Source organism: Oncorhynchus nerka, linkage group LG27 (genome assembly GCF_034236695.1).
Source record: "Oncorhynchus nerka isolate Pitt River linkage group LG27, Oner_Uvic_2.0, whole genome shotgun sequence".
In the NCBI taxonomy this organism is placed as follows: domain Eukaryota; kingdom Metazoa; phylum Chordata; class Actinopteri; order Salmoniformes; family Salmonidae; genus Oncorhynchus; species Oncorhynchus nerka.
Genome location: NC_088422.1, coordinates 53,346,227 through 53,371,685, shown reverse-complemented (window position 1 = coordinate 53,371,685; position 25,459 = coordinate 53,346,227). Strand labels below are relative to the sequence as shown.

The window sequence follows — 25,459 nt, the reverse complement described above, 5'->3', positions numbered from 1 at the left end:
CAAATCTCCCCAGCCAGCGATGGTTTAATAAATACAGTGGATCCATGACACACAGAATGGAACATGTCAGTTTACTGTATAATAGCACTTGGGTCAGTCTTATATTGCCAGACTACATAGATGATGATCCAGGTTCTGTCAGTCCTGCTCAATTAACCACATTCATCTTGATCATATCACTGTTCCAGATATCCATAGATGTGGGCTTCATTTCCAATGGAGGAATGAACACTGTAGATATGTCATCTTTGGGCCATTGTGACTGTCTCTATGCATCTCAGCACATAGGTGCTGGTGCAGCTGCTGTCGACATCCTTTAGAAGCATCTGAAGAAAGAATAGTTACCATTAATATATTGAACAAAAATACAACTATTTCAAACTTTGACTGATTTTCTTATGAACTCAATTGAAATAAAGTAGGCCTTTAATCTATGGATTTCACATGACTGGGAATACATTCATCTGGTCACATGCATCAGAAACCCAGTCAGTATCTGACATGACATCTTCAGAGTTGAACACATTGATTGTGGAATGTTGTCCCACACTTCAATGGCTGTGAGAAGTTGCTGGATATTGACAGGAACATACTGTTGCACACATTGACCCAGAGCATCCCATGGAAGGACTGTCACATTCAGCTTCCAGGAATTGTGTACAGATCCTTGCGACCTCGCATTATCATGCTGAAACGTGAGATAATGACAATGGGGCCTCGATCGTGTCACAGTATCTGAGCACTCAAATTGCCATCGGCAAAATACAATTGTGTTCCTTGTCAGCGTATATCATAATCCCACCGCCACCATGGGGCACTCTGTTGCCATCAAGTGGTAAGACTGGTTGGACGTACTGCCAAATTTTCAAAAACTTCGGAGGTGGCTTAAGGTACAGAAATGAAATGCTCTGGTGGACATTCCTGCGGTCAGCATGTCAATTTCACACTCCCTCAACTTGAGATGGCTGTGGCATTGTGTTGTGTGACAAAACTACACATTTTAGAGTACCGTTGTCACTAGCTCAAGGTGAATCTGTGTAATGATCATGCTGTTCAATCAGCTTCTTGATATGCTACACTTGTCAGGTGGATGGATTATCTCTTGGTAAAGGACAAATGCTCACAAACAGGGATGTAAACTAATTTGTTCACAACAATAAGAGAAGTAATCTTTTTGTGATCGTTTATTTCAGCTGATGAAACATGGGACCAACACATAAGTTGCATTTCTGTTCAGTGTAAGTGGCAATAACTTGCCCCTTTATCTCAGAAGTTCTGAGCTCAGATTTATATCATACACAACTTGAAATACATAAATGTATTACTAGTTAAGCTAGAGGGGTATTTAACTACAATTTGAGAAGGTCCAGTCCTAGGTGGCAAAGGTGCAGCTGGATATTGTCATTCTTTGACAAAGTAACAAACCCCCATCTCGCACCACATTTAACCCCAAACTGTTCACACCCTTCTTGTTGGCAGAGAAAATGTATACATTTTAAAGCAAATTTCTTGCAATTCTACACATTTTACAGTGTCATCCGAATGACTCAACAAATTCAAATGGGGGGGGGGCTTGTGGTCGTGGCCTGTGAACAAACACGGTGTAATCTGACCATGTTAACTACAAGATAGCTGGTTAGCCTAATTTACCCACCTAGCTAACATGGCCTAGTTGATCAACTGAATATTTGACAGGTTATGAATAGCTCTAAGGTCTGTCAGTAAATTACATAACGAGGTAAACTGCCCATGCACTACCAAATTTCAAAATGGCACCTTTTACGACTACAACAGCAGCTAAAAGCCAGACTGATAAAAATGAATGTATATCTATATATACACACACTAGGTATTCAGACCCCTCAACTTTTTCCACATGTTAGGTTAGCCTTATTCTAAAATGGAATTTAAAAAAAAAAATCGCTATCTATACACAATACTCCATAATTATAAACCAGAAACAGGTTTGTAGAAATGTTTGCTAATTTATTAAATATAAAATATACCTTATTTACATAATATGCTATCCCTGAGCTATGAGACTTGAAATTGAGCTCAGGTGCATCCTGTTTCCATTGATCATCTTTGAGATGTTTCTACAACTTGATTGGACATGATTTGGAAGACTCTTCCTAGATCTGGCCGCAAGTCCAAACTGAGCAATCAAGGGAGAAGGGCCTTGGTCAGGGAGGTGACCAAGAACCCAATGGGTTCCTCTGTGGAGATGGGATAACCTTCCAGAAGGACAACCATCTCTGCAGCCCTCCACCAATCAGGCCTTTCTGGTAGATAGGCCAGGCAGAAGTCACTCCTCAGTAAAAGGCACATGACAGCCCGCTTGGAGTTTGCCAAAAGACACCTAAAGACTCTTAGATCACGAGAAACAAGATTCTCTAGTCTGATGAAACCAAGATTGAACTCTTTGGCCTGAATGCCAAGCGTCACGTCGGGAAGAAACCTAGCACCATCTCTATAGTGGTGCTGTGGGATATGTTTCAGCGGCAGAGACTGGGAGACTAGTCAGGATCAAGGAAAGATGAACGGAGCAAAGTACAGAGATCCTTGATGAAAAGCTACTCTAGAGGGCTCAGGACCTCAGACTGGGGCCAAGGTTCACCTTCCAAAAGAACAACGACCCTAAGCACACAGTCAAGACAACACAGGAGTGGCTTCAGGACAAGTCTCTGAATGTCCTTGAGTGGCACAGCCAGAACATCTGTGGAATGACCTGAAAAAAGCTGAGCGCCACTCTCCATCCAACCTGACAGAGCTTGAGAGGATCTGCAGAAGAGAATGGGAGAAACTCCCCAAATACAGGTGTGCCAAGCTTGTAGTGTCATACCCAATAAGACTCGATGGTGTAATTGCTGCCAAAGGTGCTTCAACAAAGTACTGATTGAAGGGTCTGAATACCTACGTAAATGTGATTGATTTTTATTACAAATTTGCAAAAATAATAAAACTGTTTTTGCTTTGTCATTATAGGGTAGTGTACATTAAGGGGGGAAAAAGCAATTTAATCAATTTTAGAAGGCTATAACATAATTTTGAAAAAGGAGTCTGAATAATTAATGAATGCACTGTATATGCAGGACTCGTGGTCCGTATTGACCCAGTTCTGGGTCCGGATCTGTTGAATATGGCTGCTCTAGGGGCTCAAAATCAATCCGTATCGCTGAAAATCAGCTTTATTGCTTGATTGAAATGTAAAGGTAATTTTAGGATTGTGCTGACGTATGTAGCGTTTACCGTGAATGCAGTCTCCGCTAGCGCTGAAACGTTGCCTTTATATACCTAATACACTTTAGCACAGCTCTTCAGCACAATGCATTGAATCGAGCCCTAAATCAATTTCTGATTATTGCCAAGTTGTATTCAACAGGAAATATACTTGGAGGTTAAAAGCAAACTCAACACCCTGAGTGGTAGTGATACTGTTTTATGCCTACCTTGAGCTTGCCCTGGGTGCAGTGGTCCAACAGCAGCAGACAATGAGTGGCCTTGGTGACAAGCTCCTCTCTCACTGCTGGGGGTATGGACTCTGTGGACAGGTCACACACTAGCCTCAACAGACTCTGCACCAGGGCGGAAAGACGGCACTCCATTCTGCAAGTCCAGAGGACACAAACACTCAGTATGACAACAAAAACAGAGATGGGATTTCCATTAGTCTAATTTATTTGCTGGGGGTAATGACAACCTTGGCCAGGCGATGAGCAGGGTCTTTTCTAAAGCATCCAGGATAGCTAGTCTAGTCGGTTCTTCAGGACCGTCTGAGATCTCTAGATACCCAATGATTACTCTTTCCAATCGTTTCAGATGGCGAACAATGACGATACCCATCCTAACAAAAGAAAAGTACAATCCAAAAGTAAATTTCCTAGATATGTCTTAAATTTAAAAAAGTGGCATTTACCAGACCACAACAAATGCAATTTCTCACAGATACTCAATGTAATAATAGTTCATTGTTAGCAAGAGGAGATAGACCACACTTTTCAATGAAGTGTTCCAGAAACTTGGCATAGACACTCCGAAGTGCAAGTTTATGCTCCATCTCCATATGGGTGAGGGTCAGCCGCAGCACCTCATCATAACGGTTAGGTTTCCTGGGGAGCCCAGTGCAAGCAGGGTCTTTCTCCAACACAGGCAAAAGGTCTATCAGGCATGGAAGGACCACCTGAGACACAGGGGAAGATACAGTATATGGAACAATAGAATACCATGATGTGAATGAGGCTACTTGGTCACCAGCTCAACTAGTACATACAAAGTGTATTATGAGATGTTGGTCGGTGCATTGTACATACAAAAGCTGTTAATGCCATTGAAAGCCACAGCATTACCTCAATAAGCTGAGGCTCAGATGTGTAGAGGTGGTTGAAGAGGGCATGGTAGAGCACCTGGGCCCTGTTGTACTGACAGAGATCGGCAGCAGGCTGAAAGGGGGAGATGTTAATTGAACAGATACACAAAACACCAAACAGTTTTACAACCCATTACTGTAGATAAACAGCATTATCTGGAAGTTCAGAGAGATATAGTACATCTCACCACATTGAGGACAATGTGATTCAGGCAGCGTACTCCCAGCACTTGGTTGTCAGTGCAGTAATCATCTGACATCAGCAGTGAAGGGGGGAAAACCTTCTCCAGATAGTCGGTCAGCCACGGCCGGCCCACCTGCATGACGATCCAGGCAAATACATGCTTAGTGGCCTGGTTTCGCTTCCAGCTGTCCCTGCAAAACATTATAAACAACACATTTAGAACATTCACAGCATGGTGCACTGATTGAAAATCTAATGCAATGGATGTTCATTTTTGAGATTGGGATTGTTGATGAAATATGGTCAACAACACAGAGGTTAAAGTGTTTGAAATGTTCTGAATAATTTCAACTTGCACTATTTACTAGTAAGTCATTATGATGGAACTCACCTTTTTAAATCAGACTGCAGGATCTCCAAGATGGAGCCAAGGATTCCTGGTTGGCGCTCTGTGTTGTTCTTCCCAAACAGAAGCTGTGAGGTGGTCTCCCAGTCCCCTGCCTGAACCACTGAGTCCAGGAGGTTAGATGCAGCTGTTCTGGAGGCCTCACTGGTCCATGCCTGCTCTTGCATATGAGTCAACGCAAACACACACAAGAGGGGGGCAAGTGGACCTGTGAGGAAGACCCAGGAGGTGGCTTGGCAGTGGCTGGAAACAACCTCTCCTCCATTCCCAAGTCTTTGTACCAGGGCTACGACTACTGAACTCACGACACAGGCTCTGGCCGGGATGGCCTCAAAGGAACTCTCTGATAGTGTGCCACTGTCATTGTCACACAATGGCAAAGCAGCATACAGTGTCAGGGAGCTCACAAAGTCTACATACTCCCTTGTCAAGTCTGTGCTCTGATTGCTGCAACACTCAGAAAAAAGCCAGTGTCTGTCCCCCAGTCTGAATAGCTGCTCCACAATATGAAGGATTTCTCCACTTTGGTCTGTGGTAAGTCCTGGTGCCTTGAGTTTCTCCTGGACATGAAGCAGGACCTCAGCCACTGGACGGGAGAGCAGCGTATCAGGTTCTGCTGGGGAATGTCCCTCTTCCGGAGCCTTACATTGTTGTAGGTCTTGCAGCATATGGGACAAGTCCATCTTTGAAATATCTGTTTGGTGATGGAATTATGTTGTTTTTGTGACAATAAAACATAGAAGACATGCATGCAATATTAATGGCACAGCTCACAATTCTGACCCAGCACAAAAGCATACCTTATTGTAGATGTGTGCTATCTAAAAAATAAATTGCACGCTTATCCGTAAAAGTTAAACCTGTCAACTAGCTAGCTAAATTTAGCCGTTTACGATGGGACCACATGGACTAACAAGCTCGCTACCTAGGCAAACTATAAAACCTGCTTTAAACTAAAGCTAGCCACCGTTGAGTGATACTTTATAACCATTCGTATTCATAGCTCTAGTATTGATAGCAGAGGGACTCTTGATTTGCAGCTTATGATTTGACGAAGGGCGAAACCGCGGCAATATACTTCCTGGAATGAGAGAAGTAGGCGGAGCTTCTCTTGCTCACGCTATAACAGATAGGTGCACCCCATACAGAAACAGACAGTCGATATAATCGACAACAATCATCAGAAATCACGCGATATTAATCAGACAGTGGGGCGCCGTCTGATCCACTAGTTGGTAAGAAGGTTCAAATCAACGTTTCATACCATAATTTGCGAGTAGACAAATAGCATCAACCACGGCTGTTATTACACCCCGTATACGTTGGTGGCGGTAATGATAATTTTTATTACGCTGTAACAAACCTAAATATCTTCTGACGTCCTTTCCCTTCGTCAAATTTACGTAATCGCATTATTTTGTAAACTATTTTTTTTACAAAGCTAATGTAATGGATTTAAAAAGTGTTTTTACCCTGGGATAGCCCGCTAATATGAGCCATACTATGGAATAACATTTATTGAGTGCAATTCGATCTGAATATATCATAAATTTAAAAGGATTTGCAATTTTGCATGAGCAGGCTTACATTTCCCGGGAACCATAACATGGTGTCATTTCCGCGTCTTTCTTTTTCCAACACAGATAAGCCAAAACCACGAACCGTTATTCAGAGGGGCATTCTACGAAGCTTTGAGTGCTCGCCAAGTCTCCAAGACCGGAAGGGAATATCACGTAGTGCGAATTTTCGGTTACATTTCAAACAGTTAAAATAGACAACCTATATCTCCCCAGCCCTCAAATTAAGTCCACACTTTTAATGACGTTGCATGACGTCTGTCGAGAAAACACTTGCAAGACAAGGGAGGAAGGAATTATTATTATTTTTTTAATGATTTTTAAATGGACGCCTTTTCCCGGAAATTCGTCGATCGTTCATCCCACGATCATTGTGTTTTCAGCCACCTATAGCTTGTGGGTGCTTTATATGCACCACAGTCAATTATGATTGCATGTCTACTTATATTAACTATATAATTATTAATATACGCCTACTGTATGGTAGCTCGTCTCGTAAAAGTAATTATGTTTTTGTTTGGTTAGCCTTTGGAATTTTTTAAAAATAAAACTTGTTCTTCTTCAAAAGTTCCAGCTATGCAGGCTAACGTTAGTTAGCTAATTAATTTGCTAGCTATCATACAGAACTATCATATATTAATAATTATATAGTTAATATAAGTAGACATGTAATCATAATTGGCTGTAGCGCATAAAGCACCCACAAACTACCGGGCGGTCCATTTGAAAATCATTCCTTCCTCCATCGCACCTGCAAGTGTAAACTCGGCAGATGTTATGATCCCTTATCAGAAGTGTCCACTTAATTTGAGGGGAGAGGGTGTGTCTGGCAAGTGTTTGGAATGCAGTCCCTGATTAATAACATTTGCACTTGTATTTCAAGATTGAAAAATATAATAGCATAATGTTGTGGACCGAGCTAGCCATTAACGTCCCTTAATGCTCAGACACATTCAATGTCTGTAGCATAGCGTATTCTACTGATTTAGTTATGTTTCACATCATATTCGTTAAATCCTTAATACATATTTTTTTCTATGCCAGTGGCTAACCACTCCCATTGAGCATTTTGTATATTATTAAGACAGTAGGAACTTCAAGGGGAACATAATTTTACTTCACATGTGTTTTATTCACTTTGGGTGAGAACTATTTGCATACACTGAGTCAGACAACTTGTGATGTCTAATTTCTGATGGCCTTTTCCTTTTAGCATGTGAACAGTATGGGTGCTTAAAGCCACTGTTCTGGCCTTTTGTACCAACCTTGGTGGAACAACAGGCAACAACTGTGGGCTGACAGGGAATCATAGTGCCTGGTCATCTGGCAGCTTTTCGGAGTGCTGCTGCTCTGTTGGCTGCTGGGCTGATGTGAGACTTCCCAAAGCAATGGATGGCAGACACAAGACTTGATGGATTGCCTTTAATTACATTAAATTGCTTCGCCATTGCCTCCAGTGCCTCACTGAAGTTGTCATCGATACTCAGCCTATTTAAGTCATCCAGCATTCCAGCAACCAGGTCAGTTGGTGGTAATTCAGAATCTGTAAAATAAACAAACATGTTTTTTGTGCAATGTAAAAGTCACGTAATATATCACATAAAATGTGTCACTGTCAATATAATGTCAGTGTGAACTGCTTAGAAGTACAATTCACCCTCATCATTGTCATTGGGCACAGGCTGTTAGTCAGGAGCAGCGCACTCTGTTTGTTCCTCCAAGCAGGTGGCCATGTCTGCAAGTGAACATAGAAACTACTAAGATACTATGCACAATGAAGGTTGTATATTTGGATGGTTCAACTGCACTCAATATGGATGACAACACCATATACTATTATTTGAAAACAACAGTGGAAAATGATAACCCAAACAGAATACAAGTGCCAGTCTAAATACTTTTCCTGTATTCATTCATGAAGTGCAGATGTATTGAACAGAAGTGGCACTGACAGAGGACAGTACCAGAGACTATGTAAGGGGTCAGATGATATGACATGGCCTGGAACCAGTCTGATTCTCAAGAGTTTCTGTTGTCTGATTTGAATGGTACCAAAGGTATTTTGGGAAGAAAAGCCTTTTCTTCTCTGAACAAAAATATAAACGCAACATGTAAAGTGTTGGTTTCATGAGCTGAAATAAAAGATAACAGAAATGTTCCATATGCACAAAAAGCTTATTTCTCTCAAATGTTGTGCACACATTTGTTTACGCATTTCTCCTTTTACAAGATAATCCATCCACCTGACATGTGTGGCATATCAAGAAGCTGATTAAACAGCATGATCATTACATAGGTGCACCTTGTGCTGGAGATAAAAGGCCACTCTAAAATGTGCAGTTTGGTCACACAACACAATGCCACAGATGTCTAAAGTTTTGAGGGGGTGGGCCTCATGAGTGTCGCAGCTGTCTAAGGCACTGCATCACAGTGCTACAGGCATCACTACAGATCTGGGTTCGAGCCAGGTGCATGCACTCTGACACGGTCGCCAGTTGGACGGTGTTTCCTCTGACATATTGGTGCGGCTGGCTTCCGGGTTAAGCAAGCAGTGTGTCAAGAAGCAGTGCGGCTTGGCAGGGTCGTGTTTTGGAGGACACATGACCTTCACCTCTCCTAAATCCGTATGGGAATTGCAGCGATGGGACAAGACTGTAACTACCAATTGGATTTCACAAAAAAGGGGTCAAATATATAATTTTATGTTCATTTCTCTGCCATAAGCCACCTCCAATGTAGTTTTTAGAGAATTTGGCAGTACGTCCAACTGGTCTCACAACCGTAGACCACGTGTAACCATGGCAGCCCAGGGCCTCCACGTCCGGCTTGTTCACTTGCGGGACCGTCTGGGACCAGTCACCCAGACAGCTGATGAAACTGGGGTTTTGCACAACCGAAGATTTTCTGCACAAATGGTCAGAAACCATCTCAGTGAAGGGTCTTGACCTGACTGCTGTTAGGCATTGCAACTGACTTCAGGGTGCAAATGCTCACCTTCGATAACCACTGACACACTGGAAAAGTGTGCTCTTCACGGATTAATCCTTGTTTCAACTGTACCAGGAAAATGGCAGACAGCATGTATGTAAATTTGGCCCCCTAAGTTTTCTGAACAAAAAATGTATAAATATACAGTACCAGTCAAAAGTTTGGACAACTACTCATTCAAGGGTTTTTCTTTATTTGTACTATTTTCTACACTGTAGAATAATACTGAAGACATCAAAACTATTAAATAACACATATGTAATCATGTAGTAACCAAAAAAGTGTTAAAAAAAAAAAAACTCTTGGCATTCTCTAAACAGCGTCAACTGGAATGCTTTTCCAACAGTCTTGAAGGAGTTCCCACATATGCTGATCACTTGTTGGCTGCTTGTCCTTCACTCTGTGGTCAAACGCATCCCAAACCATCTCAATTGAGTTGAGGTTGGGTGATTGTGGAGGCCAGATCATCTGATGCAGCACTACATCACTCCTTCTTGGTCAAATAGCCCTTACACAGCCTGGAGGTGTGTTTGGTTCATTGTCCTGTTGATAAACAAATGATAGTCCCACTAAGTGCAAACCAGATGGGATGGTGTATCACTGCAGAATGTTGTGGTAGCCATGCTGGTTAAGTGTGGCTTCAATTCTAAATAAATCCCTGACAGTGTCACCAGCAAAGCACCATCACACCTCCTCCTCCATGCTTCACGATGGGAACTGCACATGCGGAGATCATCCGTTTACCTACTCTGCGTCTCACAAAGACACAGTGGTTGGAACCAAAAATCTCACATTTGGACTCATCTGAGCTAAGGACAGATTTCCACCAGTCTAATGTCCATTGCTTGTGTTTCTTGACCCAAGCAAGTCTCTTATTATTGGTGTCCTTTAGTAGTGGTTTCTTTGCAGAAATTTGACCATGAAGCCCTGATTCATGTAGTCTCCTCTGAACAGTTGATGGTGAGATGTGTCTGTTACTTGAACTCTATTTGGTCTGCAATTTGAGGTGCAGTTAACTCTAATGAACTTATCCTCTGCAGCAGAGGTAACTGTGGGTCTTCCTTTCCTGTGGCGGTCCTCGTGAGAGGCAGTTTCATCATAGCACTTGAGGGTTTTTGCGACTGCACTTTAAGAAACTTTCAAAATCCGTATTGACTGACCTTCACGTCTTAAAGTAATGATGGATGGTCATTTTTCTTTGCTTATTTAAGCTGTTCTTGCTTCTGTATACCACCCCTACCATGTCACAACACAACTGATTGGCTCAAATGCATTAAGAAGGAAAGAAATTCCACAAATTATTTTTTTAACAAGGCACACCTGTTAATTGAAATGCATTCCAGGTGACTACCTCATGAAGCTGGTTGAGAGAATGCCAAGAGTGTGCAAAGTTCAAGGCAAAGGTTGGCTACTTTGAAGAATCTCAAATATAAAATATATTTTGATTCCATATATGTTATTTCATAGTTGTGATGTCTTCACTATTATCCTACAATGTTGAAATTAGTACAAATAAAGAAAAACCCTGCAATGAGTAGGTATGCTCAAACTTTTGACTGGTACTGTATTCTAAAGGCTCAGTAATCGAGGAAAACCCTGATTTCACCAAAGAGGCACCAATCTCATCATGACCTGCTCTTTAAGTTAGCAATTACCTCCATCACCTCTATTACAACAGGAGGCTCAAACTGAAGAAGAGAAGGGAAATGTCCATTAATTTAGTCCAAGGGATTTCCATCAATTTCCAACATTTTCTTTGACAGAGAGGAACCCACATTCACAAAAAAGTTATTGAATGTACATGAAATAACAGAAATAGTTGTAGATAGCCCTAGCTCCAGGACATCATGTGAGCTGCCTGGGAGACCTGCAGCAGAATCAACGCACACATTCCACGAGTGAATTTCCTACACTTTATAGACCGTATTCCACAGCCGTATTATTTAACCATGAGGAATAATCTAATCTCATTCCTAAACCGTTTCTGTTTAATGTTTTTTTAGAGTGAAGTACATCGAAAAAATCAAGAGAAAACTGCAAGACTCAATAGAAGACAAAACAAGGAACAAACCAAAAAGACAGGCTTTTGAAGAAGTAACTATTTTTCATAAAATTGTACAGTTATCTTAGCTAGCTGAATTGCTAGCTGAATTGTTTACTTGTTGCTAAGCAGTTGCTAGGGACTCTCCTGGAAGAAGCTAGCTAGCTTACAAAGAATAACAACAAAAATATCTAGTTAACAGAAGAAAGGAAGACAAAATAAGGGCAGAAGAAAAAGGAAAAGAAAAAGGACAACAAAGTGAAACCTCTAAAGAAACAAGAGACCATAATACAAGAAACAGCACTATAGAGAGATAGAACAACAACAACGCAGCCACTGCCAGCTAGCCTACTTCAGCAGTACTGTATCATTTGAATTATTTTAGTCAATAAGATTCCTGCTACGTAAGCTTAACTTTCTGAACATTCGAGACGTGTAGTCCATTTGTCATTCCAATCTCCTTTGCATTAGCGTAGCCTCTTCTGTAGCCTGTCAACTATGTGTCTGTCTATCCCTGTTCTCTCCTCTCTGCACAGACCATACAAACGCTCCACACCGCGTGGCCGCGGCCACTCTAATCTGGTGGTCCCAGCGCGCACGACCCACGTGGAGTTCCAGGTCTCCGGTAGCCTCTGGAACTGCCGATCTGCGGCCAACAAGGCAGAGTTCATCTCAGCCTAGGCCTCCCTCCAGTCCCTCGACTTCTTGGCACTGACGGAAACATGGATCACCACAGATAACACTGCTACTCCTACTGCTCTCTCTTCGTCCGCCCACGTGTTCTCGCACACCCCGAGAGCTTCTGGTCAGCGGGGTGGTGGCACCGGGATCCTCATCTCTCCCAAGTGGTCATTCTCTCTTTCTCCCCTTACCCATCTGTCTATCGCCTCCTTTGAATTCCATGCTGTCACAGTTACCAGCCCTTTCAAGCTTAACATCCTTATCATTTATCGCCCTCCAGGTTCCCTCGGAGAGTTCATCAATGAGCTTGATGCCTTGATAAGCTCCTTTCCTGAGGACGGCTCACCTCTCACAGTTCTGGGCGACTTTAACCTCCCCACGTCTACCTTTGACTCATTCCTCTCTGCCTCCTTCTTTCCACTCCTCTCCTCTTTTGACCTCACCCTCTCACCTTCCCCTCTACTCACAAGGCAGGCAATACGCTCGACCTCATCTTTACTAGATGCTGTTCTTCCACTAACCTCACTGCAACTCCCCTCCAAGTCTCCGACCACTACCTTGTATCCTTTTCCCTCTTGCTCTCATCCAACACTTCCCACACTGCCCCTACTCGGATGGTATCGCGCCGTCCCAATCTTCGCTCTCTCTCCCCGCTACTCTCTCCTCTTCCATCCTATCATCTCTTCCCTCTGCTCAAACCTTCTCCAACCTATCTCCTGATTCTGCCTCCTCAACCCTCCTCTCCTCCCTTTCTGCATCCCTTGATTCTCTATGTCCCCTATCCTCCAGGCCGGCTCGGTCCTTCCCTCCTGCTCCGTGGCTCGACGACTCATTGCGAGCTCACAGAACAGGGCTCCGGGCAGCCGAGCGGAAATGGAGGAAAACTCGCCTCCCTGCGGACCTGGCATCCTTTCACTCCCTCCTCTCTACATTTTCCTCTTCTGTCTCTGCTGCTAAAGCCACTTTCTACCACTCTAAAGTCCAAGCATCTGCCTCTAACCCTAGGAAGCTCTTTGCCACCTTCTCCTCCCTCCTGAATCGTCCTCCCCCTCCCCCCTCCTCTCTGCAGATGACTTCGTCAACCATTTTGAAAAGAAGGTCGACGACATCCGATCCTCGTTTGCTAAGTCAAACGACACCGCTGGTTCTGCTCACACTGCCCTACCCTGTGCTCTGACCTCTTTCTCCCCTCTCTCTCCAGATGAAATCTCGCGTCTTGTGACGGCCGGCCGCCCAACAACCTGCCCGCTTGACCCTATTCCCTCCTCTCTTCTCCAGACCATTTCCGGAGACCTTCTCCCTTACCTCACCTCGCTCATCAACTCATCCCTGACCGCTGGCTACGTCCCTTCTGTCTTCAAGAGAGCGAGAGTTGCACCCCTTCTGAAAAAACCTACACTCGATCCCTCCGATGTCAACAACTACAGACCAGTATCCCTTCTTTCTTTTCTCTCCAAAACTCTTGAACGTGCCGTCCTTGGCCAGCTCTCCCGCTATCTCTCTCAGAATGACCTTCTTGATCCAAATCAGTCAGGTTTCAAGACTAGTCATTCAACTGAGACTGCTCTTCTCTGTATCACGGAGGCCCTCCGCACTGCTAAAGCTAACTCTCTCCTCTGCTCTCATCCTTCTAGACCTATCGGCTGCCTTCGATACTGTGAACCATCAGATCCTCCTCTCCACCCTCTCCGAGTTGGGCATCTCCGGCGCGGCCCACGCTTGGATTGTGTCCTACCTGACAGGTCGCTCCTACCAGGTGGCGTGGCGAGAATCTGTCTCCTCACCACGCGCTCTCACCACTGGCGTCCCCCAGGGCTCTGTTCTAGGCCCTCTCCTATTCTCGCTATACACCAAGTCACTTGGCTCTGTCATAACCTCACATGGTCTCTCCTATCATTGCTATGCAGACGACACACAATTAATCTTCTCCTTTCCCCCTTCTGATGACCAGGTGGCGAATCGCATCTCTGCATGTCTGGCAGACATATCAGTGTGGATGACGGATCACCACCTCAAGCTGAACCTCGGCAAGACGGAGCTGCTCTTCCTCCCGGGGAAGGACTGCCCGTTCCATGATCTCGCCATCACGGTTGACAACTCCATTGTGTCCTCCTCCCAGAGCGCTAAGAACCTTGGCGTGATCCTGGACAACACCCTGTCGTTCTCAACTAACATCATGGCGGTGGCCCGTTCTTGTAGGTTCATGCTCTACAACATCCGCAGAGTACGACCACAGGATGCAGCGCAGGTCCTAATCCAGGCACTTGTCATCTCCCGTCTGGATTACTGCAACTCGCTGTTGGCTGGGCTCCCTGCCTGTGCCATTAAACCCCTACAACTCATCCAGAACGCCGCAGCCCGTCTGGTGTTCAACCTTCCCAAGTTCTCTCACGTCACCCCGCTCCTCCGCTCTCTCCACTGGCTTCCAGTTGAAGCTCGCATCCGCTACAAGACCATGGTGCTTGCCTACGGAGCTGTGAGGGGAACGGCACCTCAGTACCTCCAGGCTCTGATCAGGCCCTACACCCAAACAAGGGCACTGCGTTCATCCACCTCTGGCCTGCTCGCCTCCCTACCACTGAGGAAGTACAGTTCCCGCGCAGCCCAGTCAAAACTGTTCGCTGCTCTGGCCCCCCAATGGTGGAACAAACTCCCTCACGACGCCAGGACAGCGGAGTCAATCACCACCTTCCGGAGACACCTGAAACCCCACCTCTTTCAGGAATACCTAGGATAGGATAAAGTAATCCTTCTCACCCCCTTAAAAGATTTAGATGCACTATTGTAAAGTGGCTGTTCCACTGGATGTCTTAAGGTGAACGCACCAATTTGTAAGTCGCTCTGGATAAGAGCGTCTGCTAAATGACTTAAATGTAAATGTTAAATGTAGATGCCTACTAGTTGTAGATGCCTTTTTCTTATTCAACAGTTGATTGATGATTTTCCTAGTTGACTTCACATTATTTAAGGATTCTTGGAATTTGTCAGTTAACTATATTTTTGGGGATATCCTGTCACGACTTCCTCCGAAGTCGGTCCCTCTCCTTGTTCGGGTGGTGTTCGGCGGTCGACGTCACCGATCTTCTAGCCGTCACTGATCAATTTTTCATTTTCCATTGGTTTGGTCTTGTCTTCCTTCACACCTAGTTCCAATCCCATCAATTACATGTTGTGTATTTAACCCTCTGTTTCCCCTCATATGTACGCCGCTCAGTAGACAATGGACCTGATCGGAAAACTCAGAGCCTCTGCTTTTTTCTGTCTATAAGAAACAATAGGCTTGGTGGAAGAGGCAGGGCAGGAGCAAGGAAGGAGGGTGTGGTCAAGCAAGGCATCCCCCGAGGCTAGATGCCCTAAGGTTTTTATCAGAACGGGCGTAGATTAGATTCGCCTTTTTTCTTTTCCCGACATGAGTTTGTGGCGTTTACTTTAAGATTGTTTTAGTGTATGTGATTGTGCTAGTATGTGTTGGTGTGCGATGGGTTTTGTACCCACGTTATTTTTGTATATTTTGGTTTTTGGTCAGCACTCATTATTAAACGACTCCGATTATACCAAGTTCGTTCTCCTGCGCCTGACTTCCCTGCCGCCAACACAAGTTTTCTTAGAGGACGTACAAACATTGCGAATTGAATTATGGGCGTTTCAGGTCCCGAAGTGAGCATAAGTGTACACTCGCAAACTCCACTAAAAATGAGGGCTGAGGGGCTTACATTGCAAACTTCCCTTGCTTGGCTAATCTTTTGGACCGACGACAAATATGGCCGCTTAGATTCCCCCAAGGGCTGAGGGTTTAGGGCAGAGGTGCTGTCTACTTTTTCTGAAATTGAAACGCAGCCATAGTTCTATCCACCCCATGCAATTGCAATCAGTCAATGTAATGGACAACTGTCATCAGAAATCCACCCCATACAATTGCAATCAGTAGAAATAATCTACAACTATCAGAAATCAAGTTGGTCAAAAGGTTCAAATCAACGTTTCATATCGTGGTATAGATGTACTATATTGACAATGACACAATAACGCGAGATCACATGTCCAGCATGGCCGACAACCAGACCTCCGTTGCCCGCCATAGGAAGCAAAATTGAAATGAATAAATAAGACGTGAGTATTGTATTTGCAGTTCCTAAATGAATAAAAACAGTTTTAAACGTCACTTCTAACCAAGCTCCGCCAACTCGTGGCCCAGCTGGCTAGCTTTACTGACATTGCTAGCTCGTAGTCGCATTGCTAGCCCGCGGGCGCGTTGCAGGTCGACACAGGTGCGTTCATTGCTAGGTTGCGGTTGCTAGCCCGCAGGCATGTCACATGTCTACACGGGTGCGTTCCAGGTGGTCTTCATTGCTTCATCATTTCTGGGTGTATTACAAAGGATAGTTAATGTAACAGATTAGCATAATTGTTTCTGATTATTTTATGACTTATTGGCCTCTACTTGTATTTATTTTATACAAATCCCGAAGCACTATTGCAGGGCTGACCAAATATGTTTCTGGAGAGCTACCATCCTACATTTACATTTAAGTCATTTAGCAGACGCTCTTATCCAGAGCGACTTACAAATTGGTGCGTTCACCTTATGACATCCAGTGGGGCAGCCACTTTACAATAGTGCATCTAAATCTTTTAAGGGGGGGGGGGGGTGAGAAGGATTACTTTATCCTATCCTAGGTTTTCACTCCAAACCCAGTAGTAGTTAACGTGATTCAATTTATCAACCAGTTAGTTAGGTGCGCTAGATAACCTACACATTCAAACCCAGAATCCTATACTGGATTGCGCCAGACTTCGAAGACAATATTTGGAAGAATAGCCACGCGAGGCTAGTGTTGAACATATCACCTAACCACATACTGGTGGTGTTCCTGCCTGATTACATTGCAGACATTGCATTGCATCAACCAATGGTTGTGACCCAATTAATTGACTGTCGGACATTACATTGCTATATCATATGTGGTTAGCTGATATATTAAACACCTATCCAAGCTTAGCAAAATCTGGCAGGCGTCTGCAATGTAGTCAGGCAGGAATGCCACCCATATGATATAGCAGAGCGGTATAGCAATCTAATGCCTGACAGCTCAGTTGATGACGTAGCATGCAAATGACTTGCTAGGCAACTATTGCTTGATGCAATGCATTATCTGCAATTTGGTCAGTGCCTGGAGCATGACCATCAATTAGCTGAATCGGGTATTTTAGGTTAGGGTTGGACTGAATACCCACAGGATGGTAGATCTCCAGGAAGAGGGTTAGGTATATCTGTTGTAACTTATGTAAGTAGCAGAATTCCCTTTTTCAATGAAACTGAAAACAAGCGTTTCTTATAGGACAAGTTCAGGTAGTCCCTTGCAGTTTCAGTCCATTTTCATTATGTTTGGTGCCTATTGAATTCAACTCTGTACTGCCTCCAACCAAGTCCCAGGCTATTGTGGGCACAATGCCCCACGATGGCTCATGTGCACTTCTATAGCTTTAGTTTAGTTTTTATGTAGAGAGCAGTCTCACGCATTGGTCGTTGACTGATGGCCTACCCAGATCCTAGTTTATGAATTCAGAAAGACTGCCACTGCTCACGGGAAAGATCAAAAGGAATGATGTGACAAACTGGTCGTGGTCTCCCATTTCATCTGTGTGTAGTATCTTTAGATTGGTCTGTTTCACTGGTCACAGCAAGACTCCTTTTTGCCACACAATCAGTCGGTGGTAATTGCTTTTGGTACAGCATGATAGGCAAAATCTCTCCAAAGGTTATAGTTTTAATGTATTAGTAGAACATATTAAGGCACAGTGTGAATTGCATTTATCTCAAGGCTATCAGACTGTTAAATAGCCATCACTAGCCAGTACCCTGCCCTGAACTTACTCACTTTCACTAGTTGTCGATCACCCGGTTACTCAACCCTGAACCCTAGAGGCTGCTGCCCTATGTACATAGACATGAAATCACTGGTCACTTTAATGATGATTACATACTGCTTTACTCATTATACTATATTCAAGTCAATGCTACTCCGACATTGCTCATCCTAATATTTTTATATTTCTTAATTCTACTCTTTTACGTTTTGATTTGTGTGTATTGTTGTGAATTGTTAGATACTACTGCACTGTTGGCACTATAGGAACACAAGCATTCCGCTACACTCGCAATAACATCTGCTAAATAATTGTATGCAACCAGTACGATTTTTTATTTTAATACATCATAGAATCATGTAGACGTTAAATGTATCTTTACCAGTATAGGGTCTGATAGCATAATGTAGGAAATAGTCATAATGGCTTTATCTTAGCAGGTAGAACTGATAAGCGTTGACATGGATGTCATGTCTTTTAGGAGTAAAATGATGGCTTCCTATTGTCATTACACTCCTGTGGTGATCTGAAGGATCAGGTTACAGTGGGTCCACTCTACAGCGTGCTCTCTCTTGTAGAGGGGGATAGCGGGAAATTGGCTGTTTTATGGGTCAGTCATAAAATATGCTGCCCCTATGCTCTGTAGTGTTCGAGATTGGAATGTGAACTGTGGAACACAGAGACAACCTTGGACATCAAAAGTTTGTATAATTAAACAATATTTGAATTTGAGAATGTGGGATGGTCCGTGGGTAGATCGCAATGAGCCAACTAAAGCCCCCCCCCGGCCAAACCCTCCCCTAACTTGGACAAAGCTGCGCCGCCCTATCGGACTCCTGATCATGGCTGGTTGTGATACAGCCTGGGATTGAACCCAGGTCTGTAGTGACACCTCTAGCACTGTGATGTAGTGCCTTAAGACTGCTGTTTGCCTGTTTGCAATTACAAGAGCAGGCAAGTATTCAAGTATTGTGGACCGTATACATTTCTCAATCGGTGTGTCTTTGATGTAGGTTCATTATTGTAGAGCAGCTCACAGATCACTGCACCTGTACATAGCCCATCCAACTACCTCATCACCATATTGTTATTTATAAATATTTGTTTTGCTCCTTTGCACCCCATTAACTCATCTTTTGCACATCTATCACTCCAGTGTTTAATTGCTAAATTGTAATTATTTCACCACTTTGGCCTATTTATTGCTTATCTTACCTCATTTGCACATGCTGTATAGACTTTTTCTCTATTGTGTTATTGACTGTATGTTTGTTTATCCCATGTGTAACTCTGTTTGTCGCACTGTTTTGTTTTATCTTGGCCAGTTTGCAGTTGTAAATGAGAACTTTTTCTTAACTAGCCTACCAGGGTAAATAAAAAGATTTGAGAAACATATTTAAGATAGAGAAGAGTGTAATGAACACAAGGGGCAATAGAGAGTTGGTTTCAAGCGCAGGGCGCAGCAGGTGTTTATTGCAATGGACCACAGGAGGTGGCAGGTAGCTGGGTCCAGGAGCAGGCAGAAGGTCATACACAGGAGGTCCAAAAGGGCAAAAGTACAGGCAGGGAAAGGCGAGTAACATCGTCCGGGAGGTCAGGTAATAGGTAGATAACAGGAAATCCGATAGGCTAAAGTACAGGCAGGGAATAGGTCAAATGAGTCATTAGTGAGGCATGCAAAAACATCATACATCTAAAGAACTGAACTAAATAGTGTGATAATGACACAGGTGATTGGGATCTGGAGAGTGAGCTGCATTCAGGGGATCTAGGTGTTTGAGAGCGTGAGCTGGAAAGAGGGCTAGAAAGTGAGCTGCGTTCAGGGGATCTACGTGTTTGAGGGTGTGTTGGAAGCAGACGTTACAGACAGGCATTTTCGTTATGGAAGGATTTCAGTCTTTTCACCAACTATTTTCCTATTAGGATTTTTAGGTATTGTGTTTTTACATTTCATATAATTTATTAATTTTGTCTTCTACATAATGTTTTGCTAGGTTATCGAGTTGGATTGTATGGATTGTATGAAACTGCAATCCTTGTCCACAACCCCGATGACCCCATACCAGTCAGCGCAACCACATCTGGGAGGGCAAAGGAATTTATTGAGGGCCAGTTTTCTGTACACATTTTTTTTAAACCAATCAGACTTGATTTTCCTTTGCGTAAAAATGTGTCAATTCATTATAATTCACATTTCCTGTTACTGCACGATTATTTTCCTGCTGTAGCAAACTGACTCAAATTAAGATCCTACATCTGTACATCTATAATGCCTTTAAATACACTCATATAGTACTGTGCCTCTTTTATTGCTACACCTAGGCAAACCTGCAGCTTCACAGTCAAACGGGTTTGTCAAGGCTAGGATGCAAGGAGTTATTCAACCAGAAGTCTAGTATGTATGTTTTTATTTTAAGTAACTATTAAAATGTACTGTATGTGATTCAACAATTAAATAACGGTCCTGCTCCGCTTTTAAGCAAGCTTAAAAAATGTAACCTCCTAAAAGTCAGGCAGAGTTCTGGATACAAGGGTTGACATTTGATTTATAAAAACATGTGTGGTAACTGCCTTGTTGGTTTACATTGTTGATATTCAAGTAAGCAGATTTCTTGATTCTGGATCACTGGTAGAAGCTTGAAATAATGTGTACACTTGATTTTCCTTCACTAAAGCCTTAATTCTGTTTAGATGAAGCAGGTGGACTTGGCAGAGTTCCATACATGGCTGTGGCTGCCAAGAAGGTGGCCATTGAGGTAAAGGGCATGCCAGGTGGGATAGAGTTTTTTAAAAAGCCCTCCCACTATGGCATGGACCAACTATCTACCATTTCGGAGGCAGGCGGTGGCATCAAGTTCACAATAAGTAAGATGCAAGGCTTTCAACAATGTTTCAATGGAGAATTGTAATGTCTTGGTCATTGAGATGAACAACATTGACATGTACAGGACATTCCCTTTGAACAGATACCCATTGTGGCCATTGCTCTCATTAAAGGCAACGGTGGGCTTTGCTATAAATGGCCATCCACCACTTGTTGTCTTTTGGGCCAATGTGTCTGCTGATTTTGAAAATAGTCATTTCAGAATTAGAAATTGGGTAAATTTGTGTGAGCTCATTTACCACACTACATAATGGATGAGGTGTTTCAAGTGCAGACAGTAAATTAAAAACACATCTGTTTGTCATTTGTTCAAAATGTACTGTAAATGTAGCCAACAAGTCAACCTGTATTTTGTCTTTTATGAAGAACATACTTTATTACTTTACACTTTATTACTTTACAATTTATCACTTTGTAATTGTCTGTATTTTTTTCAGTCATACAACATGCATCCTTGCAGTTGCAATGAACTCCATTATTACTTATCCATGATGAATAGTTTTTTAATAAATGGTTTTTAAACATTGTTGGGTGTAATTGCATTGATAGATCTAGTGAACATTGGATAAGCAACGCTGAACTGCACTGGTTGGGCGTGATGGAGAGAAGTTGTCAATACAAGCCTTACATCAAAGTTGCCTGAAGCAGAATGGAAAGTCTTGTGCCCTGACCAGTTATTCAGAAGAAAATCCTTGTCTAATTTACATAAGGTTGGTTAACTTACCGGCGTGGACCCAAAACACACACATTCTACACATTTATAAACTCCCTTTTTAAAGTCTTATTGCAACCATGGTGTTATTTTTACTGAAGCTTATACAGTATATCAAATAGCATGACAATGGTCCACATCATATGGGTCAGCCGGATTTTCCATCGGTAGATGCTCTACAGATAGTCATACTAATAATAAACTATGTGTTGACAAGCAACTGTTTGTTACGGTTAGAGTTAGGTTTAGAATAAGGATTATGGTAAGGGTTAAGGATAGGTTAAGGGCTAGCAGTTAGTTGAAATGTTACTGTCCATCTGTCAACGCTCTACAGACTATCAAAATGAGTGTTACCATACACTGTAAACTGATTCATTTAGGCAAATAGAGAAGTTATATTGTAGTAGGATGTCAGTGGGATTGAGTAACATACAAAAGCCTGCTCCTGGTCTCCCAGGGTGTTTTATTACAGTTTTCTTCAATCACTGGTGCAATTATGTGGTAAATCTTCACAACTATTAGCACATAAATCAACAGATCATCAAAATGGGACATGTTTCTAAAACAAGTATATTTTCAATTGACTGAATACAACAAACATATTCACAAAGTCACTTGTTCACTGCACCAAATCATTCATACAATTTGCATACATATTACATTTAAGTATCTGCTTTTCTCAATGAATTATTCACAAAAGTTTTGATATGATTTTCTTGTCATTTGTTAAAATACATACTAAATATGACAATTAATTAGCTCAAAACTGATAACTAGTAAAATAAATTCTATAGTGTATACCAAAAGTAAAGCGTATCGTTTACATATCCACAGTGTACAAAACATTATGAACACATGGGCCCAAATTCACAAAATACTTTTTATGGAAAAACTTAAGCTTCAAAAAAAGTTAATAAGATAGTTCTTAAGTGCAATTCCTCAGCAGTATCTTAGTGATTTTAATGGTTTAAAATAATCAATGAGTGAATTAAACATGTTCTATTGCTTTCATGATCTTATTCTCTCACTGCCCAGAGTTTAGGACAAGGGTTTAGCCATCTTGGAATTAAGAACAAATCCAATAACTTTTTTTTCAAGAATCTAATTTCGTCTTAACCTTTTGCTTAAGGAGAAACATAAGAAATAGCACAATAACATTTCCAATAACCTTTTTGAGGAACAGCAACTTTGCTTAACTTTCTTCATATGTCTACAGTTAAGGAAAAAATGGCAGTTACGAAGACAAATTGCAGTTAAGAAGAAATTCACAGGTTTTGTGAATCTCGGCCTTGCTCTTTCCATGAGATACAGTAGACTGATGGGTTCCAAAGGCTGGGACTTTTGGAACTTTGGTGACCAAACAATTACAACTAAATCTATGGGCGAAAAAACCAAAATAAAAAATGGGCTGGTTGATCTGGACATTTCTGATGAATTATAAATAGCTCTCTAAGGTATGCAATGAACATGACAAGAGGAACTGATGATGCACTGCCAATTTAAATATTTTTTTGGGGGGGATCCAGGTGCCCCCCCTGGCAACCCCTCGCCCCACAGTTTGGGAACCTCTCATCTACTACACCTATACAAATATAAATATATTGTATGTTTTTTGGACATAGTTTCAAAAGTATGGGGAAAACAACACAAAGCGAGCTCCATCACCTTATTCACATAGCAAACCTTCTGATGTATAGTATCTACTGAGCATCTTGTCACCACCATATTTTACGGTAGGTATGGGGTTATTTTCTGCTCATGCATTCTCATTTTGATGCTGAACACATCGCTGGTGTGTTTGGCCAAAGAGCTCTATTTTCATGTCATCCAACAAATGTTAACGCCTGGAGTTTGCTAAACGTGATTAGCACTCGGATTGGAACCAGTGCTTTGGTCAGATGACATGAAAATAGAGCTCTTTGTAAAAAATGTTTTTAAACAAAACAATGCATTTGGAAAGTATTGAGACCCCTTGACTGTTTCCACATTTTGTTAAGTTACAGCCTTATTCTAAAATGGATCAAAATGTGTTTTCCCCCTCATCAATCTACACACAATACCCCATAATGACAAAGCAAAAACAGGTTTGTAGACATTTTTGCATACTTACATAAGTATTCAGATCCTTTACTCAGTACTTTGTTGAAGCACCTTTGGCAGCAATTACAGCCTCGAGTCTTCTTGGGTATGACGCTACAAGCTTGGCACACCTGTATTTGGGGAGTTTCTCCCATTCTTTTCTGCAGATCCTCTCCAGCTCTGTCAGGTTGGATGGGAAGCATCGTTGCATAGCTATTTTCAGGTCTCTCCAGAGATATTCAAGTCCGGACTCTGGCTGGGCCACCCAGAGTTGTCCCGAAGCCACTCCTGTGTTGTCTTGCCTGTGACCCTTGCCTGTGGAAAGTGAACCTTCGCCCCAGTCTGAGGTCCTGAGTGCTCTGGAGCAGATTTTCATAAAGGATCTCTCTTTACTTTGCTCCATTATTTTTTCCCTTGATCCTGACTAGTCTCCCAGTCCCTGCAGCTGATGGTGTCATGTTTCCTCCAGACGTGACGCTTGGCATTCAGGCTAAAGAGTTCAATCTTGGTATTATCAGCCCAGAGAATATTGTTTCTCATGGTCTGAGAGTCCTTTAGGTGCCTTTTAGCAAACTCCAAGTGGGCTGTCATGTGCTGAGGAGTGGTTTCTGTCTGGCCACTTTACCATAAAGGCCTGATTGGTGGAGTGCTGCAGAGATGGTTGTCCTTCTGGAAGGTTATCCCATCTCCACAGAGGAACTCTGGAGCTCTGACAGAGTGCCCACTGGGTTCTTGGTCACCTCCCAGACCAAGGCCCTTCTCCTCCGGTGGTTCATTTTAGCTGGGCGGCCAGCTCAGGAAGAGTCTTGGTGGTTCCGAACTTCTTCCATTTAAGAATAATGGAGTCCATTGTGTTCTTGGGGACCTTCAATGCTTCAGAAATGTTTTGGTACCCTTCCCCAGTTCTGTGCCTCAACACAATCCTGTCTCGGAGCAATTCCTTCGACCTCATGGCTTCGGTTTTGCTTAGACATACACTGTCAACTGTGGGACCTTATATAGATGTTTGCCTATAGATGTCCAATCAATTGAATTTAGCACAGGTGGACTCCAATGAGGCTCCTGAGTTGCGCAGCGGTCTAAGCTGCTGGAGGCATCACTACAGACCCTGGTTCGATTCCAGGCTGTATCACAACCGACCGTGATTGGGAGTCACATAGGGCGGCTCACAATTGGCCCAGCGTTGTTAGGGGTAGGCCGTCATTGTAAATAAGAATTCGTTCTTAACTGACTTGCCTAGTTAAATAAAGTAGAAACAACTCAAGGATAGTAAATGGAAACAGGATGCACCTGAGCTTAATTTCAAGTCTCATAGCAAAAGGTCTGAATACTTATGTAAACAAGGCATTTCTGTTTTTGTTTTTAAGACATTTGTAAACATTCTAAAAGCCTAAAAATGACCCAACCAAGCCACACTGCTTCTTAACACAATGACCGCTTAACCCAGAAGTCAGCCACCCCAATGTGTCAGAGGAAACACCGTACACCTGGCGACCGTGTCAGCATGCATGCGCCCGGCCCACCACAGGAGTCGCTAGAGCGCGATGGTACAAGGACATCCCTGCCGGCCAAACGCTCTCCTAACCCGGACAATGCTGGGCCAATTGTGCGCCAGCCCATGGGTCTCCCGGTCACAGCCGGCTGTGACAGAGCCTGGACCTTAACCAGGATCT

At 42.9% G+C, this 25,459-nt stretch overlaps 1 protein-coding gene and 1 long non-coding RNA gene across 5 annotated transcripts; one reads left to right on the top strand and one right to left on the bottom strand.

Annotated features, from left to right (window-relative positions):
* Positions 1-6: 6 nt before the first annotated feature.
* tti2 (TELO2 interacting protein 2) lies at positions 7-6,792 on the bottom strand. Of its 3 annotated transcripts, none has more exons than XM_029638631.2 (8): positions 6,619-6,792; positions 4,942-5,650; positions 4,555-4,741; positions 4,347-4,439; positions 3,996-4,180; positions 3,701-3,844; positions 3,450-3,606; positions 7-326 (listed from the first exon to the last, which is right to left on the bottom strand). In XM_029638631.2, exons 2-8 carry the CDS (start codon positions 5,637-5,639, stop codon positions 243-245), a joined length of 1,548 nt encoding a protein of 515 aa, XP_029494491.1. In that variant the 5' UTR covers positions 5,640-5,650; positions 6,619-6,792; the 3' UTR covers positions 7-242. The 3 variants fall into 3 exon arrangements, with proteins under 3 accessions (XP_029494491.1, XP_029494489.1, XP_029494490.1); XM_029638629.1 differs by having other exon boundaries at positions 6,544-6,632; XM_029638630.2 differs by lacking the exon at positions 6,619-6,792 and adding an exon at positions 5,757-6,054.
* LOC115112003 (uncharacterized) lies at positions 6,068-21,521 on the top strand. Of its 2 annotated transcripts, XR_003860887.2 has the most exons (4): positions 6,068-6,191; positions 7,747-8,053; positions 20,434-20,506; positions 20,803-21,521. It is a non-coding gene; the product is annotated as an uncharacterized LOC115112003 (long non-coding RNA). The 2 variants fall into 2 exon arrangements; XR_003860886.2 differs by having other exon boundaries at positions 20,434-21,521.
* The last annotated feature ends 3,938 nt before the right edge of the window (positions 21,522-25,459 follow it).